This window comes from Octodon degus, unplaced genomic scaffold (assembly GCF_000260255.1).
Source record: "Octodon degus isolate 3935 unplaced genomic scaffold, OctDeg1.0 scaffold00057, whole genome shotgun sequence".
NCBI lineage: Eukaryota > Metazoa > Chordata > Mammalia > Rodentia > Octodontidae > Octodon > Octodon degus.
Genome location: NW_004524633.1, coordinates 5592186 through 5618326, shown reverse-complemented (window position 1 = coordinate 5618326; position 26141 = coordinate 5592186). Strand labels below are relative to the sequence as shown.

Here is a 26141-nt window from a genome sequence, read left to right as displayed (position 1 = left end):
ATGCCCACATGGGCAGATGCATGCACCAGCCTCAGGGGCTTTCCGCTCTTTGGCAGTCAGGAGCTGCCTTCCTCATGCTGCCCGCATCCCTCGCTCCCATGTAGGTGGTGGCCGTGGGTCCTGCTCTGTATGCTGGTGCTCCTGGGCCCACGGTGGCTGCCCCAGCAATTCAGCCACCGCTCTCCACTCCACAGGGAAGGAGCAGCTTGTGGGGGCCACAAGCCAAGACCCTTGTTTAGGTCCCAGCTCTGTGCCAGTGCCACACTCAGCCCAAGCTCCTGCCCGGTGCCTCTTGGAAGCCCACTCACCCTTCCCTGTGCTGAGTGCCTGGTGCTTCCAGCAGACAGGCCACGTTGCATACTGTCCAACAGCGCAGTACAAATCCCACAGCGAAAGCAGGGAAGGCAGCATTTGGCCTGGGTGGAACAGTGCAAAGCAACCAGGTACTCAGATCCTGCACCAGGCCAACTGCCTGCGTTCATCTGTGATTCAGACATTCAAACCTAGCAAACTCATCTCATGAAAATCACAAACCACACTTGCACACAAGTATGCTTACAAAAATATTTTAATAAGCATATTCAGAGTGGCAGAGGGAATGGGAGAAGGAAAATATTTTACAGTGCAAAATTACTATGCATAAATTTAAAAACATTAATTCATAATTTTAAATGCCTATTTAAATATTACTTCAAATACGTTTTAAAGCTCAACAGATTTGTGTTGAACTGAGTTGCAGATGAGGAAACCTGTTTGAAAACATCAGAACACAGAAACTCCATTTTAGATGAAAAGGAGGGCGCTCCCGGACAGGTGAGGCGGGCGGTCACTGAGAAAAGCTGCTTTTCCCAGTGCAGTTTGTCAAAAGTTCAAGACTTCCGCAAGGTACTAAGTCTTAAGCAAATTAAATTCATGATATTACTAAGATTCTTAAATAGTGCAAGGACTTAGCAAGTTATAGTGGCTGCATTCTGAAGAGCAAAGTGTAATTCAGTGTGTACGCAAAGCCGAGCACTACATTTCAATAGTGGAATGTCTTTCATTATGTGTACTTTAAAAAGAGAAGTAAAAATTCCTAACATTTATACATGTGCCATTATTTGCAAACATGCCTGAGAATTTACTTAAAAACATTCCTGTATCAATGGTTTGCAAGAACTTCACAAACCAGCAAATAAAATGCATCTTTAAAAAGGTGAAAATGCTATTGTTCATATTGCAACAACTGAAAAAGTACAGCATCACTATTCCTTTAAAACATTTCTGTAGACCCATCTTTGACAAAGAGCTAGGATGCTTTGGATTCATTCATAAAATCTGATTTAGAAAGTGGATTGTGGGTCATCTGCTAAAGCTGCTGCCATAACTGGATAGTTGTAAGTAAAACAAATCACTACAAAGTCCTGCTCTCCTACACCTCACCTGAGCCTCGATCCCTTGGATCCTTAGGCAAGGCCGGAGCATGCACCAGGAGGCTAGGCCGGGGCCGGCAGGAGGGGCCAGACACTGGTTCGCCCAGCTGCTGGCTTCCACGCTGAGCTGCTCCAACCAGACACCGGCTTTAAAAGGCAGTGGCTCTGGACCTCACGTGAGCCGGGCGCCAGCAGAAGCATCTCTGTGCACAGGTGCGAGAAAGCCCTCACCCTTCACAAAGCACGGAGCCCAGGCTGGACTAGGAACTACATAAAATTATGTTTTTTCACAAGAATTCTGCACTAAAACTGCCACATTTACATGATGATAGAAAATTCTCTGTAATCACACCCAGAAGCAGGTACTGTTTATCTTATTTTCATTTTGGAAAAACATCATTAACCTGAACAGCTGGACCATGACCGGCAAAGTCTGCAAGCCTCAAGCTTCCTGGAATCCGTTATGTGGCCTGTCAGGAGCAACTCCCCACATGTGCCCTGTCTGAGAATCACTGGACTTCGCCTCTGTTGTCTGACGTGAGAATGGGAACTTTTATGATGCATATAAAAATAAGTGAACAGGATTCTAGTCAGCATGACACATCTAAGCACTTAAGCTGACATTAAACCTTTGTTTTGCTTTAAAAATTATAATAAATGCAAAACGAAGTACAACCTAAGAATCATGCTTAATTTCATAATTCTCAAACTATTTGTCCTTAGGTAGAAATTTGAAAAAATGTTTCACAATCCTTTATGAATGCTTTTACCACCTGGATAAGAAACATGACTTGGTTAACTACACAAACACTTAAAAATTCATTAGAAAAACCTTAGCAAAATAAAATGAAAGCTGACGGACTCAGAATATCAATTCCTCATAAAAGTTTACCAACTGTACAAGTTAAGAAAATTATACAAGCTTTTGTATTAAGAAAGGACAGCTCAGTGAAGACGTATGTACTTGTAAAAATCTTTCAAAGGCTACAAAGAATCTGGAAAAATACAGAATGTATTTCTTAAGCCCAGATAAGAATGTGGAAGACATCACTGATGTCAACAATTTTACATATACAAACCTGACTTGGTTTATTTTTAAACTTCTATATATATAAAAAATCATGCTAGCATAACTTTCAGGATTTGTAAGGGTTTCCTTAATAATGACACTCGATTCAGATGGAGTGAAAATGCCTATTACAAAGGCATTTCAAGAAACTCAGAAAAAACTGGGGTTAAACAAATTTGAACTCTTTTTTCACTTCTCTCTATCCAACCAAGAAAAAATTGCCTTGTAGTGAAATTTTATGACAAACATCAGCATGAAAAGGTATGGATTTATCTTCAGTTCATTCAAATTTACTGAACTTTTTTATATCCTTAAAAGGACCTTTGCCAGTTTTGAAGTAAAAGAACCCAGAAAGGGAGAATTATGAAATCTTATTTCTTAAAAAATTACCAATTCATATTTAAACAGCTTCAAAGAAATCAACTTGTTTAAGGTAACCCAGCAACCCTGAAAATTTTAGTCACACCAGAATCACTCCAAAGAAAGTAAAACAGATCTCCAACTTAGTCATCTGTGTTTTCAAGTTCTTCAGCTTTTCCATGTGACACTGCTTCTTGGAAGAATTCAGAAGAACCTGGACTCTCCCTCCCACTGCTGTTTACCCTTCGCTTTTTGGCAGGTCTCTCACTTTTGTCATCAAAATCGCTTTCGTTTCTTGCAGTCATGTGGGCAAGTTTTTGGTCGGTGGTCAGGTCGTCTGCCTCGTAGCCATTGGTGTCCGTCTCCGCATGAAGCGGTCTCTTATGTCCCCCTGTCGGCCCGTTAACATGCAGCCCTTCACCTTTCCCTTCTTCCTTGGTCACCATCTCACCTGGCCCGTTAGATGACACCCCTAAGTTGGGAGAAAAATACACAATACTGCTAAGATGAAGGCGTTAGATTTGCACATTATTATGTAATAGCTATTGCAAATGGCTTTTCACAAGGGAGCGCGGGCCCCAGATCTGTACACGGAGGTGGTTTCACCCTCATGACAGGCCTAGCTGTGTTCCTCAGCTGCACTGCACAGTGAGGATCCAAGCAGGTTTCGTGTGCCAGTCACGTGAGGATGGAGCCAGGCCACTGCACAAAGTGAAGACCAGAAGTGCCCTGGGAGACCAGCAACCCATAACCCAGCTGTTGCACGGGAAGCCCAACTGCTGAGCGGTTGGCAGGACCTTTAGAGTTAGCTAAAGTGCCATGCCTTCCAGAGCCACAAAATAACAAAATCAGTGTTACTATGGAAGCTGAGAGGTTTTACTGCCATTTAAAACCAAGATGATGCCATGACTGTATTCCTAGTGTGTATTTGTAGATTTGAACTTTTTTATTTTTATTTTTTTGGCAGTACCAGAGATCGAACTCAGGACCTTGCACTTGCCAGGAAGGCACTTATGCCACTGAGCTATATCCCTGGTCCCCATGCTTTAAGCTTTAAAAGAACACACACTGGTCTGGAGAGATAGCTCAGTAGTCTGAGCGCTTGCTTGGCAAGTGTAAGGACCTGGGTTTGATCCCTGGCACTGCATGCCATGCCGGCCCTGGAACTGCGAGAGTGCTGTGCTGGCTGCTGAAACCAGGTGTGATGGTGCACACTTGTAATCCCAGCGCTGGGGAGGCTGAGACAGGAGGACCACCAAATTAATACATTTTTTAAAAAAGAACACACTGTTATTGAAGTGGACTTAATTTGTGACAATAGCAAAAAATAAATGCTGTTGTGCCCAAACATACATTGAAAGTGTTAACTAAAAATCCAAATTTCTCCATAGTCGGTACAATAATAAATTCTTACTATTTCACAACAGCAATTACTAAAGACACTGTGCTGAAGTTGACTGAAGATGAGTACAGCATGCATATCTTTGGAGACACTGCCAATCTATTTTTCCTATATTTTAGGGAGGGTTCTACAGGGTGTTCAGGGTCTCTATTAGATCGGACACCACGCCCAGTCTTAATCTCTGTCTCAGCAAGCCCTGGGGGTGGGGCCAGCACAGCACGCTGGGAACAAACCTCTGGCCCCTGTGCCTGCTGCCCGTGCTTTAATCCGCTGAGTGATCTGGCCGGCCCTGACGTGCCATTTTAACCACCTGAAGCGTTCAGCATGAAGGACGAGCCTCGCACACGCACTCTGGCCACACGCACTGACTGTGCAGTGGGGCTCACAGAGCAAGTGCCATCAGAGGAGCAGGCCAGCCGCAAGTCTAGAAGCCGGGTCAGACCGACAGTTAAAAACAGCGCCCATATTGCAAAGTCCTAGAGAAAAGAGGACGCTGTGCCACACACCCGTGGTTCAGTGGCACGTGGTGAGCGTGTCCAGGCCCTGGGGTGCTAGGGGTGCTCAGGCACTGGTCGGCGTCTCCCCCCAGACAGAAATGGTGGCCCTATCCAGGCACCAGCCCGACCAGAAAGGAAAAGCCTGCCCTGCGGCTTCTTAGAGGAGCCACCTGACCCAAAGCCCCTGTGGGAGTGCGTCAAGCCCCATCCTGCTCACCGTTGTGGGCGCCCACCGTGCCATCCTCCTTCTCACTCTGCCCATTGCTGCTGCTGGAGGCTGTTGGGGGAGGGGATGGGGCGCGACTGGAGGCTGCGCTCTCGCTCTCGTCCAAAAGACGGTCCATGTAGTCCCTTAAATGGACAGGAATGCTGTTATTTCCTTCTATTAAGAATGCTAGAAACTGGAATCGTTGAGGTTAACTTTTCAAATCTTTCCCAACAAATACTGTCCACCCCACAGTTCACTGCCTTCACTCCAGGGCCTTGTCTACTGGGTCAGGTCTACCGCCAAGGCCAGTTTGTTTTGGTTAGGAGTTTGTAGAGAAAACCTCTTTGACTAGCAAATTTTAAAGAGCAGTAGGCAACATAAAAGTCTTCAATTTGGGTCTGTATGTGAAGAGATCCGATCCAGTCAGATTGTCAGGAGTAGAAATTAAGCTCTGAACAGAGACAGGCTGGATTTTAAGGCCCCTAAGGCAATTCCTGGAAGAAAACGGGGTCTGGTGTGCCAGTGGGCTGATCTGTTGGGAGCTGTTTTTTTGGAGACAAGCTCTCACTATGTGGTTCAGGCTGGTTTCGAAGTGTGAAGCCCAGGTTACCTTCGAACTCCTAGTGATTCTCCTGCCTCAGCCTCCCATGCTGGGATGACAGGTGTGTGCCACCACACCCGGCCTGCAGCTGTAATTTTAATCTCTGACCACCGCCACTGTCACTTGGGTTAAGAGGATACAGCAGAGACAGGAGTATGATGTCGACCTCAAGAAGTACAAACGCACTGAAGTACAAACTAACACTTGGGTCAGAAAAAGACCCATGAGTGAGGAGGCCATTTAACAACGGGGGCATTGTTTTTGCCCCCCATAAAGGAAGAGAACGAATGCCAACGGCTTTAAGAGTGCTTCAGTGCCATGCAGCTCAATGTAATTACAGACCCAACATTAAGGCAGGTGAGTGAGCATCGCTGAAAACGGCCCTGCAACGGCAGAGGGTGTGAAAGCCGCACGAAGGTGTCCGGACCTGGGCAGACGGCAAGATGGTTGCACGTTTCTGAATGTGGCCGCACTGCCACGAGAATAAGGACCCTCATTTTCTAAAGACTGATGAAGTCCAGAACGCTCAGCAAAGGGTTCAGGGCCAGATAGGCCACCTGCAAGTCTCACATTCAATAACTGGCTTATGAATTAATTTTTCCTTCAAGAAAATTATGTGGAAAGCTTCATATGTTACAGTGAAATCTTCAACCTGCACATGCCCTCAGTTCTTCTAGGCAGTAAACAGGGAAAATCTGCAGTAGGGTCTTGCAAAGGCTGTCTGTAGACCACACATGCACAAAAGTGGCGGTCGGGGGCGGGGGGGGGGGGAGGATAAGTGGCTCTCACTGTGGTAACAACTGGAGGAAAACAATGTCACTTAAGCTACAAGTAGAAGCCGAAAACGGAGACAAGCCAGACGAGCAGAGTCTGTTCACTTTTTATACACAGTATAACACAGAAAGGGAAGATCTCAGCCAAACAAGACTGGCTTTCGGTAAGACGCAAGAGCTCTATTGGAGCCTATAGACAACGCCACCTCCGCCAAGAGAAAAATCATGTTTGTTCATTTCATGCCACTGTATGAAGCAGACCCGGGTAACTCCACAGCCTGAAGGAAGAGGCCTGGGTTACTCTGAGCACATCTGTACTGGGTCTTGCCGTTCCTCAGCTATGGGAGAGCTGACCGTCAGGCTTGCAGACGGAGCGCTGCAGAGCAGTCACCCAGCTCGAGTGTCTGGGGGCCCCCTAAGCCCAGCCCACACCTCATCCCTTGGTGAGCCTGGGTCTGACCCGGCATGACAATCTTACATTCTTATTGCTGAGGATGACAGACTGTACTTCATGCATGAACATTACTTCTGCAGTGGGTTGAAAGAACAAAAGCTGGTACTACTACTTTTCCACACAGAATAGTTTGAGAACCGCAACTATTTTAAGATATACTGAGCAGACTAGATAGCTGTATCTAATTCTCTATCATTACGCTTTAAAATTACCAAAGACTAATCAGTGAAATCTTCAATCTGCATATGCCCCCTCAGTTCTTCTAGGCAGTAAAGGACCCAGAAACTTCCATAACACTAAGCAATTATATGAAATCTGTGTTCTGTGGTAACTGAACTTCTGCCTCAGTCATCACCAGCTCTAAGTGCGAGGGATGAGGGTCAATTCTACTCAGCTATGCCCCGCTCGGATTTCCCAAGGGAGCAAGTAGTAAATGCAAGCGGCCAGGCAGCAGCATGGCCAGAAGCAGAGAAGCACAAGTGCACAGCTGTGCAGCCACTGTGTGGCCAGCCCAAGCACATCTAGACTGGGCACACTAATGAAACCAAGACACAGCTCTGCACCATGTTTATTCTGTAAACATCAGCAAATGTTCAAGGACAGTACTGTAAGTCACTTTCAGCACACAGAAGTAACTCGTGACAGATTCAGTGCTCTCTATATTTAAGTGACAGCTTACCAGGGGTGAGGGGATGTTCTATTCCACAAGAGTGAAAGAGGACAGAACGTGAAGCACACGGACGGTGCGTGGTATGTGAGACACTGCACAGAGCGGACGCAGCGCCTGGATCTGGGTGAGGGGGAAGCTGGAGTCATGTTACTAGTCATTCAATAGTACTTCTGTTGGTGGAAAAGGCTCAGGACCACCAGGAAAAGGGAAGCGACCATATGTGTGCTCCTCCCTCTACAGAATCTAACTACAGAAAAAATGCATGGCTCAGCAGAATAAGCGCTTGCCTGGCAAGCGCAGGGCCTGAGTTCAATCCCTGGTTCCACAAAAAAAAAAAAAAAGCAATTTGATCTGACTTAATGTATTTGTTTTTTTTCCTTTTTAGAACAACTACTTTCAAATCTTATTTTGGTTCTTGGGATCAAACTAGACTAGATGAAGAAAAAAAAATACCACAGTTTTAGAATAGTCCCCTTCCCTCCCTCCAAGTGCTTTCAAGTTATTAAACTACATGTGCTGTTCTAAACAGAACAGGCTTGACAGCTTCTATGATCCATTTCTTCTAGGGGCACCTACTGAAAACACACTTGCTTTCACAGGTTTATCATCTCAAATAACATGCGCTGTACTGTTAATAGCCTTTTGACATGAGATTGTGAATGTCTATGAAGAGATACAATAGCAATAAACTAATGTAAATTCCATTACAAGAGCAAGATTCTAAAAAAAAAAAATCCTACTTAAGTTAGAAAAGCTTCTTAGCAATAAAACACATAGCTCTAAAAGAAAAATGTATCGACTCACGTTACACCAGGATGAAGGTTGTATTTCTTTTTTCCAAATCGTGTTTGCTGAGCAAAGAAATCGTAGCGTTCAGATTTTTTCCACATATAATAGAATGCTACACATTCCCCAACTGACCTTGTTCGGACCTATAAAAAAGAAATGCTGTTTTTACCAACCATTTCTTCCTTACTAGAGGGATTCCATGAAAAATAGCTAAAGTCTGAAAATAAATGAGGTCCTCCTTGACCAACACACAACTGAGCAGGCGCAACCTAGCACGGCAGCCAGCATGGGCCGTGCTCGCTCTTCACCTTGGGGGTGGGGAGAAGCACTGCTACCTGCTCTGCACGTGCGCCACTGTTTTCTGATACTTCACTGTAAAGGAAGTCTCTATGAAAGCATGTGCGAGTGGCATGAGGGCAAGATAAATATTAGTTTGCGCTGACGCTCACACAGCACCGAGGGACACAACCTTTAAATTCTCTTCCAGAAGATTCTCTTAGTCCCAGCAGCAACCAGACATGCCTGAGAATGTGCCACAGGAACGCGAAACCGAATGTGTTCTCAGTGCTGTGCAGGCTCTGGCTCCTCAGCCATCCCGCGGCTGGCGCACGGCCTCTATCTGTGCAAGTGAGTGGATCCCCTCACGTGATGCCAGTAGCCGTAGGTGCGCATGAGCGACTGAGAGCAAGACCCCCTTTTTTGTAGGAAGTTTGGAAAGCTGAAAAGAGCTGATAGCATTAATAAAATACTGGGAGTTTAAAAGAAAAAATGATACCACTATCAGTTTTTTGGATGCAAGATAAATAGCACCATAACCAATTTTGGATACTGAGGCAGAAAAACTTAAGACACACATTATACCCAATGATGCCTGCCCACGTGTGCCTTGTTTCTCCGCTACATGCACTTAATTCTATGACCCATTTTGCTCTGAGACTCAAAACAGCTAGAAAAATCCTAAGCTAGTTTTGACTTTCTATGGAATCTCATTTCTACAGATTTCAACCAAATCAAGGGTACTACACTGAAAGCAAAGAAGACATTTTGATACATGCAGAGTTAGCAGTACAGGAAATCTTCAATAAAACAAACTGTCATAGAATTTAAGGTTAAAATCTGAATTTTAATTCCAAGTATAAAATTCCAATTCCTTGATGTTTTTATTGAAATGTTTTTCTCCCTCAAAGGACGACCCTTGGTTTACCATGGTAGCTAGTGTGATTATACCAAGGTCAGAGGCCGTCCATCTAGACCACCATCCAAATCTCTATAGAGCAAGTGAGAGCAGAGTTTGTGGCTCATAGCTAGAGGTCATCTAGGAAGTTCACTGGGCTTCAAAAGAAGCAGGTGCTGCTTCTGTTGATCAGATTAGCCGTCATGCAGGGTGTTCTTCACAGGGATGCTGTGACTCCAAGCAAGAAGGCCAGTGCTAGAAAAATCTTACAGAAATCCTTTCAACCGTGAAATGTGAGACTAAAAACAATCAGACACATAAGTAGCTAGCCATTAGCATGAAATAGTTTTTTCCTAGTGTTGAGATTATTAAATGACTTGGACACATTAGGGATAAATTTCAACAGCAATTATGCTGTCTTTTAAGGCACCCTGAAAGCTAAAATGCAACATTTCTCTTTCATTAGTTATGTGTAATATCAATCTCCAAAATGGAAAAACATAATTAAGAACAAATCAGTTAATGCACCAAAAATTAAGCTCAGCAAGCTTATAGGTCCTGTGAAGTTACTCTGACCTGGTAAGCAGAACTAACACTACGTGTGCTGCATGGCACTGCCCTTTCACAGCCGGGAGAACAGAACAGAGGTCGGGAATGCAGCTGGGGTGGCTTGTGACGAGCAAGAGCGAGGCCCTGGGCTCTAGTTAACATTGCCACAAAATAAACAGAAAAGGAATCCGTTACACGAAGGCACAGCCTCAGACCTAAGCCCCACATTGTGCACAGGGCTCTGCCCAGCTGCCATGCGACACTTAAGAGGCCAATACTCTCTTTAAGAAAACACAATGTTGCTCCTGGTGTTCAATAAAAATAACAGTACATCAAAAGCCTAGTAGTTAACTTCCTATAGTTAAACTTGAAACCTTTAATCTTGTAGAGAACAACTCATTTCCCTATCTATAAATTGGGTAGTTACTATTAAAATCCTATCTGAATTCAGTTCTAAAAATGAAAGCCCAAAACAAATCTGTAATTAGGAAGTTTTTTGGGATAAGCACCACATGACTGATATTATCAATATGGAGTGACTACTTATCACGTGAAACAAAATTCTACGTTTATGACAACTGCACTAATTCATAACGAAGCCAACCTATTAACACCTCCGGAAAGTTCATTTAAATCTTAAGAATGTGCTTTTAAGCCAAGCAATGGCACATGCCTGTAATCCTAGCTAGCTGGCAGGATGAGGCAAGATCGAAAGTTTGAGCCGACCATGGGCAGTATAGAGCGGATCATCGCAAAACAAAAACTGTCACAAGGTACTTGGAGCACAGCGCCTGCCTAGCGTGCATGGACCTCTTGGTTCAGGCCCAGAACTTCAAAAATGAACAAACAAGGGCCAGGGACATAGCTCAGTGGCACAAGCACCTGCCTGGCAAGCACAGGGTCCCAAGTTCCATCCCAAATACTGGGGAAAAAAAATAAAAACAAAAAATGTGGCTTAGACTTTTAATTATAAACTCATGTTAAAAGTGCTTTAAAATTTGAACGGTATCTCTCACAGACAGAAAGCAGCTTTAAGTACTACACTACACATAAACACTATAACCTATAATTGTTTAACATACTTGTAAATGATTCATTATTTTGTTTGTGCCAGTGGGGACTGAACCCAGGGCTTTTGCAAGCAACTACATACATCCCTAGTCCTTGTTAAAATTTTTGAGACAAGATCTCACTAAGCCAAAAAGCTGCCCACACTGGGCTAGACCTTGCCATTGCCTTGCCTCAGCCTTCCAGAGTGCTGGGAGGCTGGCACCAACCATGCCTGGAGCTCAAGCCTCAGAACGTTCTAGCATCACACAGTGAGCGAGCAAGTTTATGTGAGGAAGTCTAGGTATGCCTACTATAATAGTTAGCCACATCCTAAAGATTACAGTATTCATTATAGAAACTTTAATGGAAAATACAGCAGATAAAGATGTCAGTTTGACTTATTAAACTTCCCATAAATAGAACATTACTTACTTTATTAGCCTGAATCAAATGAAAATCCTTTCCATAGGCCTTCAGCCCTTGTTCAAAATTTCTACACTCCTCCTCTGTCCAAACAGACAATTCCTCTGATAAAAAGGGGGAGAAACTGTTAAGCATTATTCCCCCAATGCTGCATGTAACAAACAAAACTGCAAATAAAAATGTGATGTTAGGGAAACGTTTTACTTCAAGCATTAACTTTATCCTTGCAAAGGATAGAGAGCAGGGACAAATCTTCATTTCATGTGACGCTCAATGACTTGGCCCCTACTTGGCCTCCACTGGGCCACTCTGCCCCGGATTCCTGACTCCACGGCATTAGCCCTTGCAGTTCTGTTTCTCAGCTCTCCGTACTTCAGCTGTAGTGTGCTGCATCCCGTGCCTACAATTGCGCCCTGCTTCCTAGTGCATGCCAACCATCTTCTCCATCCCAGTCAAAATGTCACGTTCTGAAGCTTGCCCAGAAGCCCCACCCACTCTCCTCCTCCAGCTGCAACAGCTCCCTCTCCTAGGAGGGGCAGGAAGGAAGGAGGTGTCTGAGGCACACGGCTGCAGGGCCCAGGGGCTGGAGTGTAGCCAGCCCCTCTGAACTGAGGAGACCTTCATGTTTTTGTAGACTTCATCACAATTTCTCAAACTACGCTAAACAAAGTGGGAGAGAAGCCAGCCTAACAGTAAGAAAAGGAAACCCAGCATGGCAGCTCTGGTCGTTACTCATGGGTCACTCCTGCCTCACCAGCTCACCAAGTGCACAGCCCGCCTTCAAGTGGAGGCGACGCCTGTCATGTCACAGAGCTCCTGGACGCACACAGATCACAGGCTCAGCTTCACACACAGACTCAGAAATTTTGAGGTACTCTGCATTTTTATTTACTTAAAACTGCCTCAGTTTCCCACAAGGCAGGAATAGCCTTCATCCCACCCTTACTACACCTTGCAGAATTAGAAACTAAGCTTAGCATGTACAGTGTATGTTAAATGTTGGCTTAACTTTTAAACTTCTGCCAAGTCATGAAAACAAACAAAAACTTAAGAATTATGCTTACCTCTAGCTGCCTTTACATTGAATCGTAACCTTCGCAGTGCTTCTTCTGTATCAAAATTGCACTTAACCAATTCATATAACGCCTAGAAAACAAGCTTGCTTGATGAGCCAGATCATGCACAGCCCTGCTTTACACTACAACTGAAAAGATTTTTTTCAAAATCTAGTATTGGTTTTCATTATTTTTGGGGGGAAGAAGGGGTTATTTTATTTATTTATTTACTTACTTACGGTACTAAGGATTGAACCTGGGACTTGTGCTTGCCAGGTGGGTGCTTAAGCCACTGAGTTTTATCTCTGGTCTGGGAAGGGGTATTTTTAGTGAACACAACATAAAAAATACCAAGGAAAAATATCAATTGAATTGTGGTATTTAACACACTCCAAACTTGTATAAGGTAGAGTGCAAGCATTCTAACTTTGTGGCCATAGTATCCAAAGAATCTAGAAATAAAAATACGTCTAATTTTACATAAATGGTTAATTTCTTCACTGTGGCTTTCACAGGTTCCTGGCATAATTTTAAACAAGTCAGAAAAGAAAAACAAGGATTAAAAAAAGGTTTAAAATCCGGCATGCTCTGTGAGGTAGGCATGTCTGACCATGCGCATGGTCACCCTCTCTCACGGGAGTTTCGCACTGATGACAGCCACATGCCCTCAAGGACACCAAGACATCTGCTGAGCTCACAGCAGCCAGGCAGGTGTGGCAACAGTGAGAATCTGCCGCAGACTGCGAAGTCAGATTGCACATTCCCACCTGTGAGTGTGCGCGCCTGGCTTAGCTGAGGAAAAGCCGAGGACATCTCATTCACGCACCTGTTCGTTGTCTTTTATGTGAGACCCTTCGGGAATTGCTTCCACACCTTTCTCATCACCTGTCCTCCTGGACGCATCCTTAAGAAACACAATCACTTTGTCTTCTGGTAAGTACTCAGGGTCCCACAAGAGCTGGTCATCATTTTCATACACTAAAGGGGTAGAACTGAAAGTTAGTAAACCTTGCTGGAGCACAACAGGGTTTGTGCTCACGCGCTGTTGCACAAGTGGTGCACGCCGACTGGGGCAGGGTGCACCCACTTGTCAGCTGGCTTCTCCTTCAGGGAATGCTGCAGCTCTTGGGGTACAGGCATCTGCACAGAAAGGGGGCTGTTCTGGACCTCACGATTTTGCCAGAGTTCTGGAGCGCCGGTGCTGACTACCTAACATGCGAGGTGTGGGCCAAGTTCTCTTCCCACCTGTCTCTGCCGTGTTTGTGAAGGGGAGACTGGACTAACTTTCCCAAGGGAAGCCAGAAGGACTTCAGCACTGTGATGCAGCCCTGGCATGTGTTAAGGGCCCCCGCTGCTGCCACAGACTTATCTGTGAGAACACCAGGTCTAGAACCTGCTCACAAGAATGCCCACTGCTCACTCCTTGGTGGCAGCACTGGGCATCACCTAACTGTCCTGCCTGTGTGTCTCTGTAGCCTGAAACTGTATTAAGATCACACATTCTCACTAAAATAAGTTATAACTTTAAGTTTCATCAACATTTCTAATACAAAGAGTCAAGCCTAAATCTATAGTTTAAAAAGAGAAAAGAAGATGGATGACCGACAACAGAGCCCTCTCGAGCTCCACACGACAGGACACCAGTGATGGCCAGTGTGGAAGAGCAACAGGCACTCCCAGCAGTAAGAGCGTGCGGTCACAGGAGCGGAGTGCACCCCTCAAAGGGGTGAGCCAGGGAGCTGCTAGTGCCAGGGGCCATGCTGGTGGACACTGAAGAGTGAACAGCAAGTGGAGAATGAAGCAGAACACACTCTTGGACCACCTGGCCGTGAGGGTGAGACAGGGTAATAACTAGAGAAAGTGGGGACACAGAATGGCTTTAATGTTTTTGTTTTTAAAGCAAGGAGACAAAGACTGAAATGCCAACACGAAGGAACTTGCTTGAGAACAATTTTAAGAGATCAAGTTCCTTTCATTATTGACAGCAGCTGGCATCCAGGAAGCATGTTCTATGGATAGAACCCACCTTGCCCTCCACCCACAGACCCTGCAGCCTCCTCTGACCTAGTATTTCCCCAGATGCACTCTACTGTAAGGACAGTGCAGAGGACCTTCACGAATGTCACTCCTTTCCTAGCCTGCCAGTAGACCTCTAGTTAGCTCTAAGGCCTGAACGCAATAAGCATGTAATAAACTGAACCTGTGTAAAATGCTACTGCTTTCCGCTTAGTTCTGTTCTCCAAGAAGAGCAAACTATCGACTGAACCTCTGGGGTGGATAAGACTGTCTCAGGAAGAAGGCGGTGAAAGGTAGGTTTGAGTCCGGACACTCTCCAGTCACAAACCCCATTCCAGGTCGCTTAGTAAGTTCAGTACATAGAGATGGTCTCAATTACACCAGAGGGCGCCAAAGGACAAGCTAGGCTGTGGGACAGCAGCTGGGGGTGGGGGGTGGTGCGGTGGGGGAACCCTGAATGGACTACAGTTCACTCCATGGCAACAAAGGAAAACTTACTCTTTGTAGGTACAATGAATGACACAAGCATGTTCTCAATCACCAAAACGGAAGCAGTGTTCTGAGTGATTTCATTCTGAACCAGTACAAATACACCACCGGTCTGAACAGACAGCCTGGTGCACACACGCAGTGCTGAGAAGCAGGTGCCTGCTGACTGGTGGAAGATCCTGACTGGGCAGTTCTGAAATGGGACCTCAGGCCTCCGCTTCTCAGGAAGGCACAGGGGAGCCTGGGGGGGGGGCACTGTAGACCACCCTTTAAGCAGCAAGGTGTGCAAACATCTTTCTGCTGCTGTTATCAAAAACACAACGGGAGGGGCTGGAGAGATAGCTCAGGGGTCTAAGTGCCTGCCTGGCAAGTGCAAGGACCCGTTTCCATCCCCAATCCTTGGTACCACATGCCATGCTGGCCACCAAAACCGAATGTGGTGGTGCACACCTATAATCCCAGGGCTGGGGAGGCTGAGACAGGAAGATGACTATAAGTCCAAGCTGTGCAGTGAGACCCTGTACCAAATAAGATTTAAAAAGTGCACAGTGGGAGAGATCCTCAAGAAGCATAATACACATCCCAGAGAAAAACGTAATTGACAAAGGAGGCTGAGAGAACACTACCACAGAAGTATAAACAAAGCATTACAATCAGGAAATTAATTCTCAGTAAACACAGACTGACTCACTGCCTGCTGGTCTTAGGCAGGGAAGTGGTATTCCTTTCATTGTGCCTAGGTAAAAACCACCCAGGCAATACATCTGCAGATGCCAGGTGCTGAGCTAAGTGTCACTCTGGCATGGTGAAGGGCTTACAAGACACCCTTAGTCACTGCATCCCCGAGGGCTGCTTGTGAACAATGCAAGTGGCCCTCACATCACGCTGCTCTGCCTGCACATGGGCTAAATGAATGCCTGCTTCAACACTGCTATCACAGGCTGAGCATCCCGAACAGGAAAACCCACTGCCCTGAAATCTGGAACATTTCCATCCCTACTGGAGCTCCTCGCAGGTTAGAACTAGAGTCGCGCTTAGTGGCCCACAACTACAGTTCCAGCAAGGGCAGAGGACCACCAAATCCAGGAGACATACAGACTCTCTCTCAAAAGAAAAAAAAAAAGAAAAGAAAAATAATCCGTTAAATTGTATATGGAGCAATTTACATTTCCGTTGCTATCCATTACTGCTTAAATCCTACCCATCTAGGATTTCTGTCATGCAAGAAAAACCTGGGAATTGGGTCAGTGGTGCTATTCCTCTTTTCCTAAATAATCTACTCTTCCATCTGATTCTTGATTGATCCAGTTCAGTTTCTAGTCTCGACATTGCCCTTCCCCAGAGGGTAGCTCTTAGTATTAGAGCACTGTCTAGCCCACAGCAGGGTGTTCACCAGCGCTCCCTTTCTACTTCTGCTGGAAAGCCAGTACTGTCCTGGGCCCACACACATAACCGAGAGCTGCCTTGGGAAGCAGGCTTTTCACCTGTCATTCACAGTGGACAGGGCTGACACTACCCAGGAGATGGGAACATGTGAGGGACCCCAGGCGAGTGGCACTGTTCCCTCGTCTCTCTGCTCAGTGGCTTCTGGCAGCCCAGTCTGTGGTTCTCTCCAAAACTGCTGCTAGAGCACAGGGTAAGAAAATGCTCCTCTGCTGGTCCTCGAGCTACAGGACTGTGTGCAGTACACGACAAGCATTCCCACGGCCATTCTAGCATGTCTGAAAATAAAGGCGGGGAGAATTGTAGATAACCTAAGTGTAGCTGAATACAATTACAACTGAATCAACAGATTCAACCAGATTCAAAGCAGCCCAGTAAATTCTTTTGGCTTAAGCTAATTGAACTGGTTTTTTGACACCTGCAAACAAAACACATGAAAATGTGGCCAACAAAATCTGAAGGTTAACCATCAACTAAATTCTAATGCTACTTACTGGAACTGAGCATGCGTCAGGACCACGAGGCTTAAGTGCTATCCATGAAATCAGGACAACCACACTAAGTGGTTGCTGTAGCAGTCTTGTTACCACTATTTTGCACCTCACTATTAACTCAGGCACTCGCTCTTTTACTCAGTTCCTCTGTAGTGAGAATCAACTTGTCACTGAAGGCTCCAAAGATGAGTGACAGATGCAGTGGATCCAGGAACCTGCAGCTTACGTGCCTGTATATTTAGCCAACTGCATATACAAACTATTTAGCAAACTCTGTGCGCTTATCTTGAGCACACAGACTTTCTCTCAGCACGCCCTGAAGAGCAGCTACCCACGAGGTCCAGCGTCTGCATAGCTAGGGTTAGAGGTGCTCAGGAAGTGATCTACAGAGATGTGCACAGCTGGCCAGCAATGCCCCATGGAGGGGTGCAGCCCAGGCCCTGGCAAGGGTCGGCACTGAGTGGGGCACAAATGAGAACTCAGAGGACTGTAAGAAAATGAGGGTACAGCCCAGGAGATGTTGTAAACAAAATAGGCCCCAGTTTACAGGAGCAGGCATGACAGGAGGAGAGGCACAATCTGCATGGAGGTCAGGGAGAAAACAACTGGGGGAGAGAGCACCTGCCCTCAGCCAGACCCAGGGAGGTGGGGCTCATACGGGCGCAAGGGAGAAGGTCAGCCCACCTATCAGATACCGCCTATAATAAAGATACTTAAGTTGGGGGCACTTTTATGAAAAAGAGTACCTGACAGAAAACATCTTGTGAAATTTTTTCTATCAGAAGTTTAACTAGTACTATCTTTCTTATTTTATTTCTGAAGAAATAGTACAATTTATATAATGGTTTGCTTAAGTCTAGTCCTAACAGAAGTCTGAATTTCTTCAAGCTTAAAATGGAACAAAGGCCAGAGAGATAGTGCAGTGGACTAAAGTGTCTGCTTAGACAAGCTTAGGCAAGTGCAGGGACTGCGGTTCGAACCCTGGCACCACATGATGTGCCAGCCCTGCCCCAAGGGTGGCTGAGCCCGTCAAGAGTCTGAGCATAGTGGTGCACGCCTGTAATCCCAGTGCTGGGGAGGCTGGAAACAGGAGGATTACTATGAGTCTGGGCTGTGTAGTAAGACCCTGCAACAACCAAATACATTAAAGATAAATATAAATAAAATGGAGCAAAGGCCCTCTACCACTGAACTCCTTCAAAGCAATGTTATTCTTCTAAAGTCAATCGTGTGATCTTTTTACAAACTAATATCCAAATTTTCAAAATTAAGAAAACTTCTTAAGTCACATCTTCTCTTGAAAAAGATTATGTATCACTGCTTTTAAAAATCATGCAGAGGGCTGGTGAGATGGCTCAGTGGTCTAAAGCACCTACTTAGAACAAGCTTTGCTAAAGCACAGGGACCCCGGTTCAATCCCCCAGCACCACATGCCAGCCAGCCCCGCCCCCTGGTGGGCTGAGCTGGCCACACACACACACACACACACACACACACACACACATAAATAAAAAAAAAATAAAAAAAAAAAAAACTAAAAATCATGCAGAAATTGGTAACATCAAGCCAGAATTAGCAGTCTTTTTAAAATGAGGGATTGTGATAATTCGTTTACTGTGACATCTGATAATTTTAAAATAAAAGTAAAATATATGAAGAGATCATTTAAACCTTCACCATAATATGAACTTGAAATGTTTCCTCCTATCTACTAAATACAAAGCTATCAAAGGAGGTACTACTCTTTCTTAGCTAACACTAAAAAGAAATCTGTTAGAAACAACATGATAAATGTCCAGTTTTCACTACTTCGTTTATTTGCAGAAACAAGGAATGTAATGATGAACGTGCACTATTATGTGCAAGTCAGAAATAGTACTACTACATTACCTGTCAGTGAAGCACACTTACATTTGGCTGTCAACAGCTGGTTTCCAGGGCCAGGGAGATGGCTCAATAGAGTAAGTGCTTCCCTGGCAAGCATAAGGGCCTGAGTTCAATCCCCGGTTCCAACCCCCCCCCCCAAAAAAAAAGGGCCGGGGAGATGGCTCAGGCTCAGTAGAATAAGTGCTTCCCTGGCAAGTAAGGGCATGAGTTCAATTCCCTGGTTCCACAAAAAAAAAAAAAAAAAAAAAAGTTTCCCTCTGTGTCTGCAGAGCACTGTGGGATGAAGCCACTGCCCTGGGTACCCTCAGTGCCAGGGGTTAAGCTCACATGCCAGCACAAACCACAGAGCACCTCAGCGGGGTGCAAGCAGGTAACTGACCCAGAGTGCCCCACACTGCCACTGCCTTCCTGCCTGGCCCAGGATGGGAATGCCTTAGAACTGCAGGGTGCGCCGCCCCGAGACCCCTGCCAGTAACAGCAACACCAGAGGGCCCTGTGGACGCATGGTGAGCAGAGGAGAAGAGCGCTAGAAGAAATCAAATGCACTTGCGAGTAAGGTCACACTGCCCAGGAACTCAGCAAAAACATGCGCGGCATTCTTCCTGGAACCTACCTAACGGGAATAATCTGAGACAGATTCTCTTTTTAAAAATCTGAAGAAATTTTTAGTAATGCAAGTATAACCTAAGTCAAGGACTACATTTAGATAAAAATCATGTACGATTTAACTGTACAAGGGTATTCCAAATTGTAAGAGCACTAATTACATTCTTTTTTAATAACAAGTTTTAAAAGCCTTTTGTGTCAGTTATTCAGTATCCAGTTTGTTTTTAAACCTATTACTGCCATAAAATAACTTGCTTTAAAAACTAAATTATAAAGGGTAAAGGTCAAGTTTAGAGTTTTTAAAAGATGGAGTCCTATTTCTTATTTTGAGACAGGGTCTCGTTCAGGTTGACCTTAAACCTGTTTAGGTAGCCCCCGGCTGGCCTTGAACTCATGGCGATCGATCCTCCTGCCTGAGGCTCTGAAGTGCTGGGATGATAGGCCATGGTGTGTCACCATGCTCGGCCTGGAAAAAGCTTTAAAAGAAATGGTTGGGATGTTTTAAGTCACTTAAAAGCAAGACAGCATTTTTCCTTTTCTAAACTTAGATGGGGAGGAGCAGAAAAATAGCTCCTAGAGTACAGAGTTCCCTTACGCAAGCTAAAGCAGTCATTTACTAGGCTGTCGCGTTCTGACACATCTCACACGTGAGGTAACGACAGCTCACCCCTCAGGATCCGCTGCACAGCTGACTCACCTTTTTCATTTTCTCTGTATCTACACACACCGACTGGAATCTCCGCTTGAAACATGGAGCCCACCATAATCTCCTGTTTAAAAGTAAAAAAAAATAATGGACTTAATTTTTTTTTTCTAGCTCAACCATCTTCTTGGGTAAACTCTGGTTTCTGTCATAAAACAGATAAAAACAACCTCCCCAGGAGTATGAGGAAGACAAATGAATATGATTAGATAAAAATATTCATAACAAAATGGCATGAAATGTGATGCAGACAATGAATACGAACTTTAAACATGGCTGCTCATCACACAATCTGATGATCACAAAACAGCCTGGCATTCTGAACATCAGTAGTCTCACACTGCAGCGGAGACAGCAGCACCTGGAAAGGGCTGGCAACAGCGCTGGGGCTGCCCAGGCTTGGGGGCTTAGTCCCTCAGCACTTTCAGCCATCCTGACATGCCCTCAAGTCTGGCACACAGAGCTTGAGGGTAAGAGGACACTGCAAGGGTTCCCATAAAGCCCAGGAAGGACCAAGCAGACCGGCAGCTTAGCGTTTGACTTTCCCTAAACCCATGGAAGATGAGAAAGCAGCCCCATAAAAAACACCATTAAATTTTACACAGGCGACCTGACGATCAGCTCCATAATGAGCAGAGGTGAAACTGGTCATTCAGGGAGCCCACAGGGACCCCAACAGCAGCAGGTTTTGCAGTGCTCACAGCCGCCTGCAGGACGAAGTGCAGGAACCCATCTGCCACCGATTCCTGTCTGCCACCTTATCTTAATGATAAAGAACTCATTTTACCTATTACAACCTCAAAGACACGTTCTATGCAAATAAAGTCATTGTTGCGCTTGCATAGGAAAGTCAGCCCTTGTCCTGATCAGTCCTCTAAAGAGTATCACACACATTTCTCCACAAACTTCAATTCTCTGTATGTCTTCCACTATAAAGAGTCTTCTGTTATCACTTCCTGTGCCTCTTTATTTACTTGTGTGTACCAAAGAGCAGTCACGTCAACCCTAGCTGGGAAGCGTCTGGGTATCAATGCTCAGAACTGTCCAGACCGAGGCTACTCTATGGACAAGGCCTCGCAGCCACAGTGTGAGCAGCCTCTAAGCGACCAACGTGAAGCCAGAGCTTAGACGCTCTGATGGCTTTAAAGGGAAGGCATTTCCTTTGTCTACTAGTTCAGAGTAGTTCCATCCATCTGCTGATTCCCTTTGTAGTGTATGAAAGGGAGGGTGACAGCATTTAAGGTCATTATTATCAAGTCATTATCTGGGATCTTGCACACCATTTTCATTTGCTTGTCACCAAACCCTACACTTGACGTTGTTATTCCCAAAAACATGTGAAAAGGTGACTCTCAAAAGGAAAAACATGTTCTTGGGAACACAGAGTAAGTTCTCTGGTCACTATTTAACTCAGGTTTCACTTAAAAGTTGTTTCCTTTACCTTAGCTTCTTTAAAAATCTAATTTCATCTCATATGCCTTCAAAAACTGAATCTCAAATTTTGATAATTATCCAGTCAGATGAGAGAGAGAAAAAACAATGCAGATGCACCAAGTCATGCTACACTGCACACCATTTCTGAGACAGGGAGCAGCGGCCCGGAGCCCAAGGCTTCCCTACCTGTCAGCCTGCTCTGAGCCCTGCTTCATCATTTAATAGAAAAAGTGCTGCTGAATGCTCCAGATGCAAAAGCAGTTATTGTATGTGGGAGAAGGGTATACAAACTTGAACTGGCACTGGAAAAGAGCCATTTAATAGGACTCTAAAGACTTCTCTTTCCTCTGAATTTCTGTATGGCATACGAATTTCATTAAAAATTGGACTGAAAAATATCTGCCCAACTAGCTCACCTGAACAGGAAGGAACTTTCCTGAGTCTGTTTCCTCCCACCACTCTTTCCAATGCACTGGACTAACTGTCCCTCACTACCCAGGCCCACCCTGAGAAGCTCTCCCTCTCTAACACTGGCATCTTTCTGTTGGCCTCATTCAATTCAACACTAACACTGCACATTTCCTTAAGTTGTTCAGCTTTGCTAAAGGGAAGGCCACTCATGCAACAAGAATGTAACTACATCAGGTGTTCAGTCTGCAAAGGAAGAAAACTGTGGTTCTCCAGCTCTTCAGACCCTTGCACTAAGTCTTAGCAGGCACGTGGACACAAGACACGTCGACATGAACTTCTTTTGGGGCCCGACCGGAGTACACCTGAATCATCATTTAATTCTTCCTAAAGAAAGAAACACTAAATAGATGTTTTTTTAACTTTATCAGCAGGAGGGTCAGATCTTTTTTAAGTCTGCCTCTCACATTCTAAGCCAGGTAACTTTAGCCATCATAAAGCACAGTTGTGCACACATGCACACACATGTTCTTCCAAGAACACGGAGGCCCAGCATTACTAATAATTAAATGAACTTGTTAAAGAGATATGCAAGTCCAGTAATGTGATACTCTGTGCTGTTTTGCTTTCAAAGTAATGGGTATGCATCAAATTTATAAAACATCCAGGAACAAGAGGAACATAAAATTCAAATCAAAAATTTTTTTTAAAAGAAAGAGAGTGGATGAATAATTATCTCTCAGGCTGGGGGGATAATGCAGTGGTCTAAGTGCCTGCCTGGCAAGCACAAGGACCTGGGTTCAATCCCTGGTACAGCACGCCATGCCGGCCCTGGAACCCGTGCGCTGAGCCTGCCACCAAAACTAGACGTGCTGTACATGCCTGTAACCCCAGCGCTGGGGGGCTGAGACAAGAGGATCACTACGAGTCTGAGCTACATAGTGAGACCCTATACCAAATAAATAAATGATTTGAAAAAAAATTGTATCTCAACAGGCATGTTTTTTCTATATAAATGTTTTTAAACAAGTCTGCACATTTTGACATATGTTCCTAAGAGGTCAACACCTTCACAACCTAAAATTAATTTAATTGTCTGGTTAATTATGTAATGCTATTTAATTTTATGAATAAAAGCTAATGTAACTGTGTATAGTTACAAAGAAACCCAGTCTGTCTTTCTGCACAAAGATCTGTCAGTTATAACTATCAACATTAAATTCAATATTGTGCTTTCCTTTTACAAAAAAGGAAAAAAGTTCGACTTAAATGGTCAAAATTTACTTAACAGACATCAAGGCCTCCACAATTTTCTTCAAACCATATATATTAAAAAGCAATTGTGGGGGGCTTGCTGTTTAGCTCAGCTCTTTAAAGTGCCTGCTTGGGCAAACCAAGTCAGGTGCAGGGGACTGCAGTTCGATCCCCAGCTCCACATGCCGCACCAGGCCCGCCCTTAAGGCAGGCTGAGCAAGCCAAAAAAAAAAAAAAAAGCAATTGTGGTATTTCTGACAGAGCAACAAAAGTCTAACTTAGCACCACCTTAGTACCAGCTGGCCAGCTGGATGGATGCAAAGGTCAGCCTGGTGCTGACATGCCCACCTACCCAGTCCTCCTCACCCTCGTACCCTCGTTTTGTTTGATAAAAGGTAACACATCTCTCATCTGGGCGTATCAAGGAGAAATCGCCACATCTGTCAAATGCTTCAATGTAACAAAAGAGCTCACAAATCAACTTTATCAATATACATAAGAATAAATATACTTGGAATTTAAAAAAAAAAAGAATAGATACACTTGGCTTTTTAAATACTGACTTATCCAAGTTTTGGAAAAATAAGGTTCTAACCTTTTTCCAGTCTTCTGATGGAATATAATCTTCATCTTCTTCAGATTCTTCTTCTATTTCACTATCTAAAATAAATCAATATTATATAATGATCGCTTATTCTGCCCACATCTATATTTTTATGCTGTTTTTACATCTATCATCAAGTACTTATCAAGTTAAATAGTATGTGCTGATTTAGGCAAAGATATCCTAAATCAAATAATCAATATTTTATTGCTTAAAAAACAAAAAAACAAAGGAGGGCTGGGGAGACAGCCTGGCAGGTCTAAGCACCTGCCTGGCAAGCACAAGGACCCAGGTTCAACCTCCGGTAGGTACTACACCCTGTGCTGGCCCTGAAACCATGCATTGTGGCACATGCCTGTAATCCCAGTGCTAGGGAGGCTGAGACAGGAGACTGAGTCTGAACTGCAGAGACTTTGTATCAAAACAATAAAAATAAAAAAATTAAAAATAAAAAACAAAGGAATGAGTTTAAAAAAAAAAAAAGCAAAAGCACTTTCTATTCGTATATGTAAATTCATATTCGCAGGAAATTATTTTCTATAAAAACTCGGGAAATGTGCAGTCCAGACAGTTTCTAGCCCTCACTCTGGTACCAAAGTCTGGTGACAGCTAAGTAACATGATCTCAAGTAGTCTAACACAGGAGGGCCTGATTTCTAAGCAGCGTTCGAGCCCCAGGACTTCTACAGCATCGTCTTGGAGAGAGGAGCGCACAAATGGAGGCAGAGTTCTGCAGACTGCCACTATTCACAGCCTCTGTGTTGTTCACAGGGGCAGGCTGCTGCTTCTACGCTCTGAATAAGAATGCATTAAAATGAAGAGGGCAAATATGAAAACCAGTGGACTGCCACCACACAAAGTCCAAGACGACGTCACACACGGCAATGACTACATAAAGCTTTCTATGGACAAGCTAGGGCAGCAGGTATGCCTGTATTCCCCCAAAATGACACAAGAAACCCCAGGGCAGAAGCAGGAAGCATGTATTGTTCCAAAAGGCAGAGCATGCACTCAGCCTCCCTCGTGCTAGCAAACTTTGGCAGTGGATCTCGTTCTCTGTTTGGCCAAAGGAAAGACTACTACTACATGATCCACCATCAAACAAAACTATTCCAGTAACTAATCTTTCCTTGTACTGAAACCCATTTTCCTGAGCCAGATCCTTGGTCAGAACTCACAGTGCTTCTTATACAAAAATTATAATTAGCAATACTGACATTCACTTCCCAACTAAATTGGCAACCAATCATTCAAAGTGCCAGCTAGCCACATTTAAACAGTTATCATCTCACTACATTGTGTAAGATTACTTCTCTTCAAATACTTTTTCTTCCTTTTCGAATACAGAAATTTAGACCACACATTTAATAATGCTGAGTGTCAGCTGTTCTTACCAAGCAGCCACCTGCTAGAATAGTAATTTGGACTCAGGATGAACAGGCAGACCGAGCGAGTGAACATGCAGACAGTCCCCACTTTAAGACCCAAAGACTGCTTCAGACCGAGAGTTACAAGGCTAAGACACAAGTTCTCAGGGTCACAGTGGTGCGCTGTGTCATTCTACTGCAGTCCACACCAGACCATGCTGTATTACGTGGTCTTGGATGGTTCTGTCACTTGGGATGTCAAAGCCATTTGAATTAGTACACATATATTCCAGGAGGACAGTGATGGCGAACCTCTTAGAGACCAAATGCCAAGCTGCTACTCTAATCCCATTTATTTATTGCAAAGCGTCAATACTACCACTGAACCTGAACACTGAGGTTTTAGTTTAGGGGGAAAAAACAACTCTATAGTAACATCTCTTATTTTATTTTTTGTGGAACCGGGAATTGAACTCATGTCCTTGTGCTTGCCAGGGAAGCACTTATTCCAATAAGCCATCTCCCCGGTCCCAACATCTTTTATTTTAAAACAAATCTGTGCCATAGGCTCACCATCACTGCCCTAGCATGCTCACACAACCAAGAATTTGCTGAATGAGACATTTCTTACAGTGTTGCTCTAAGTGAGCACGACTATGCCTCAGAGACGGCTAAGAGGCAAAGCAATGTACAGAGTGAAAGCTGACATGAACAAAGAAGCACAGCCAGAGGCAGGAGCACAGCGATTGCTGTGACGTAGGCACCCTCCACAGGGCCTTACTACTGCTGCACGGTAACCTACAAGGAGATCCATGTACTTTGGAAAGGGATTGCGGAATAAATAAATTTAAAAAGAACAGTGATAGGGGCCGGGGAGATGGCTCAGTGGAATAAGCGCTTCCCTGGCAAGCACAAAGACATGAGTTCAATCCCCGGTTCCGCAAAAAAAAA

The 26141-nt window shown here is 44.6% G+C and overlaps 1 protein-coding gene across 13 annotated transcripts in view; it reads right to left on the bottom strand.

The window, feature by feature from the left end:
- Positions 1 to 2688: 2688 nt before the first annotated feature.
- The window catches only part of Mier1 (MIER1 transcriptional regulator), a 56583-nt gene continuing 33130 nt past the window's right edge, over positions 2689 to 26141 (bottom strand). For 12 of the 13 annotated variants that reach the window (XM_023718268.1, XM_023718257.1, XM_023718261.1 and 9 more), the window contains 8 exons: positions 23816 to 23880; positions 20119 to 20191; positions 13313 to 13464; positions 12496 to 12577; positions 11441 to 11535; positions 8251 to 8378; positions 4958 to 5091; positions 2689 to 3313 (listed from right to left, as the gene is read on the bottom strand). In XM_023718268.1, coding sequence (XP_023574036.1) covers positions 2985 to 3313; positions 4958 to 5091; positions 8251 to 8378; positions 11441 to 11535; positions 12496 to 12577; positions 13313 to 13464; positions 20119 to 20191; positions 23816 to 23880 — 1058 coding nt within the window. In that variant the 3' untranslated portion in view covers positions 2689 to 2984. Of the gene's footprint in view, positions 3343 to 4957; positions 5092 to 8250; positions 8379 to 11440; positions 11536 to 12495; positions 12578 to 13312; positions 13465 to 20118; positions 20192 to 23815; positions 23881 to 26141 lie in introns of all 13 variants that reach the window. The other variant, XM_023718266.1, reaches the window with a different exon arrangement.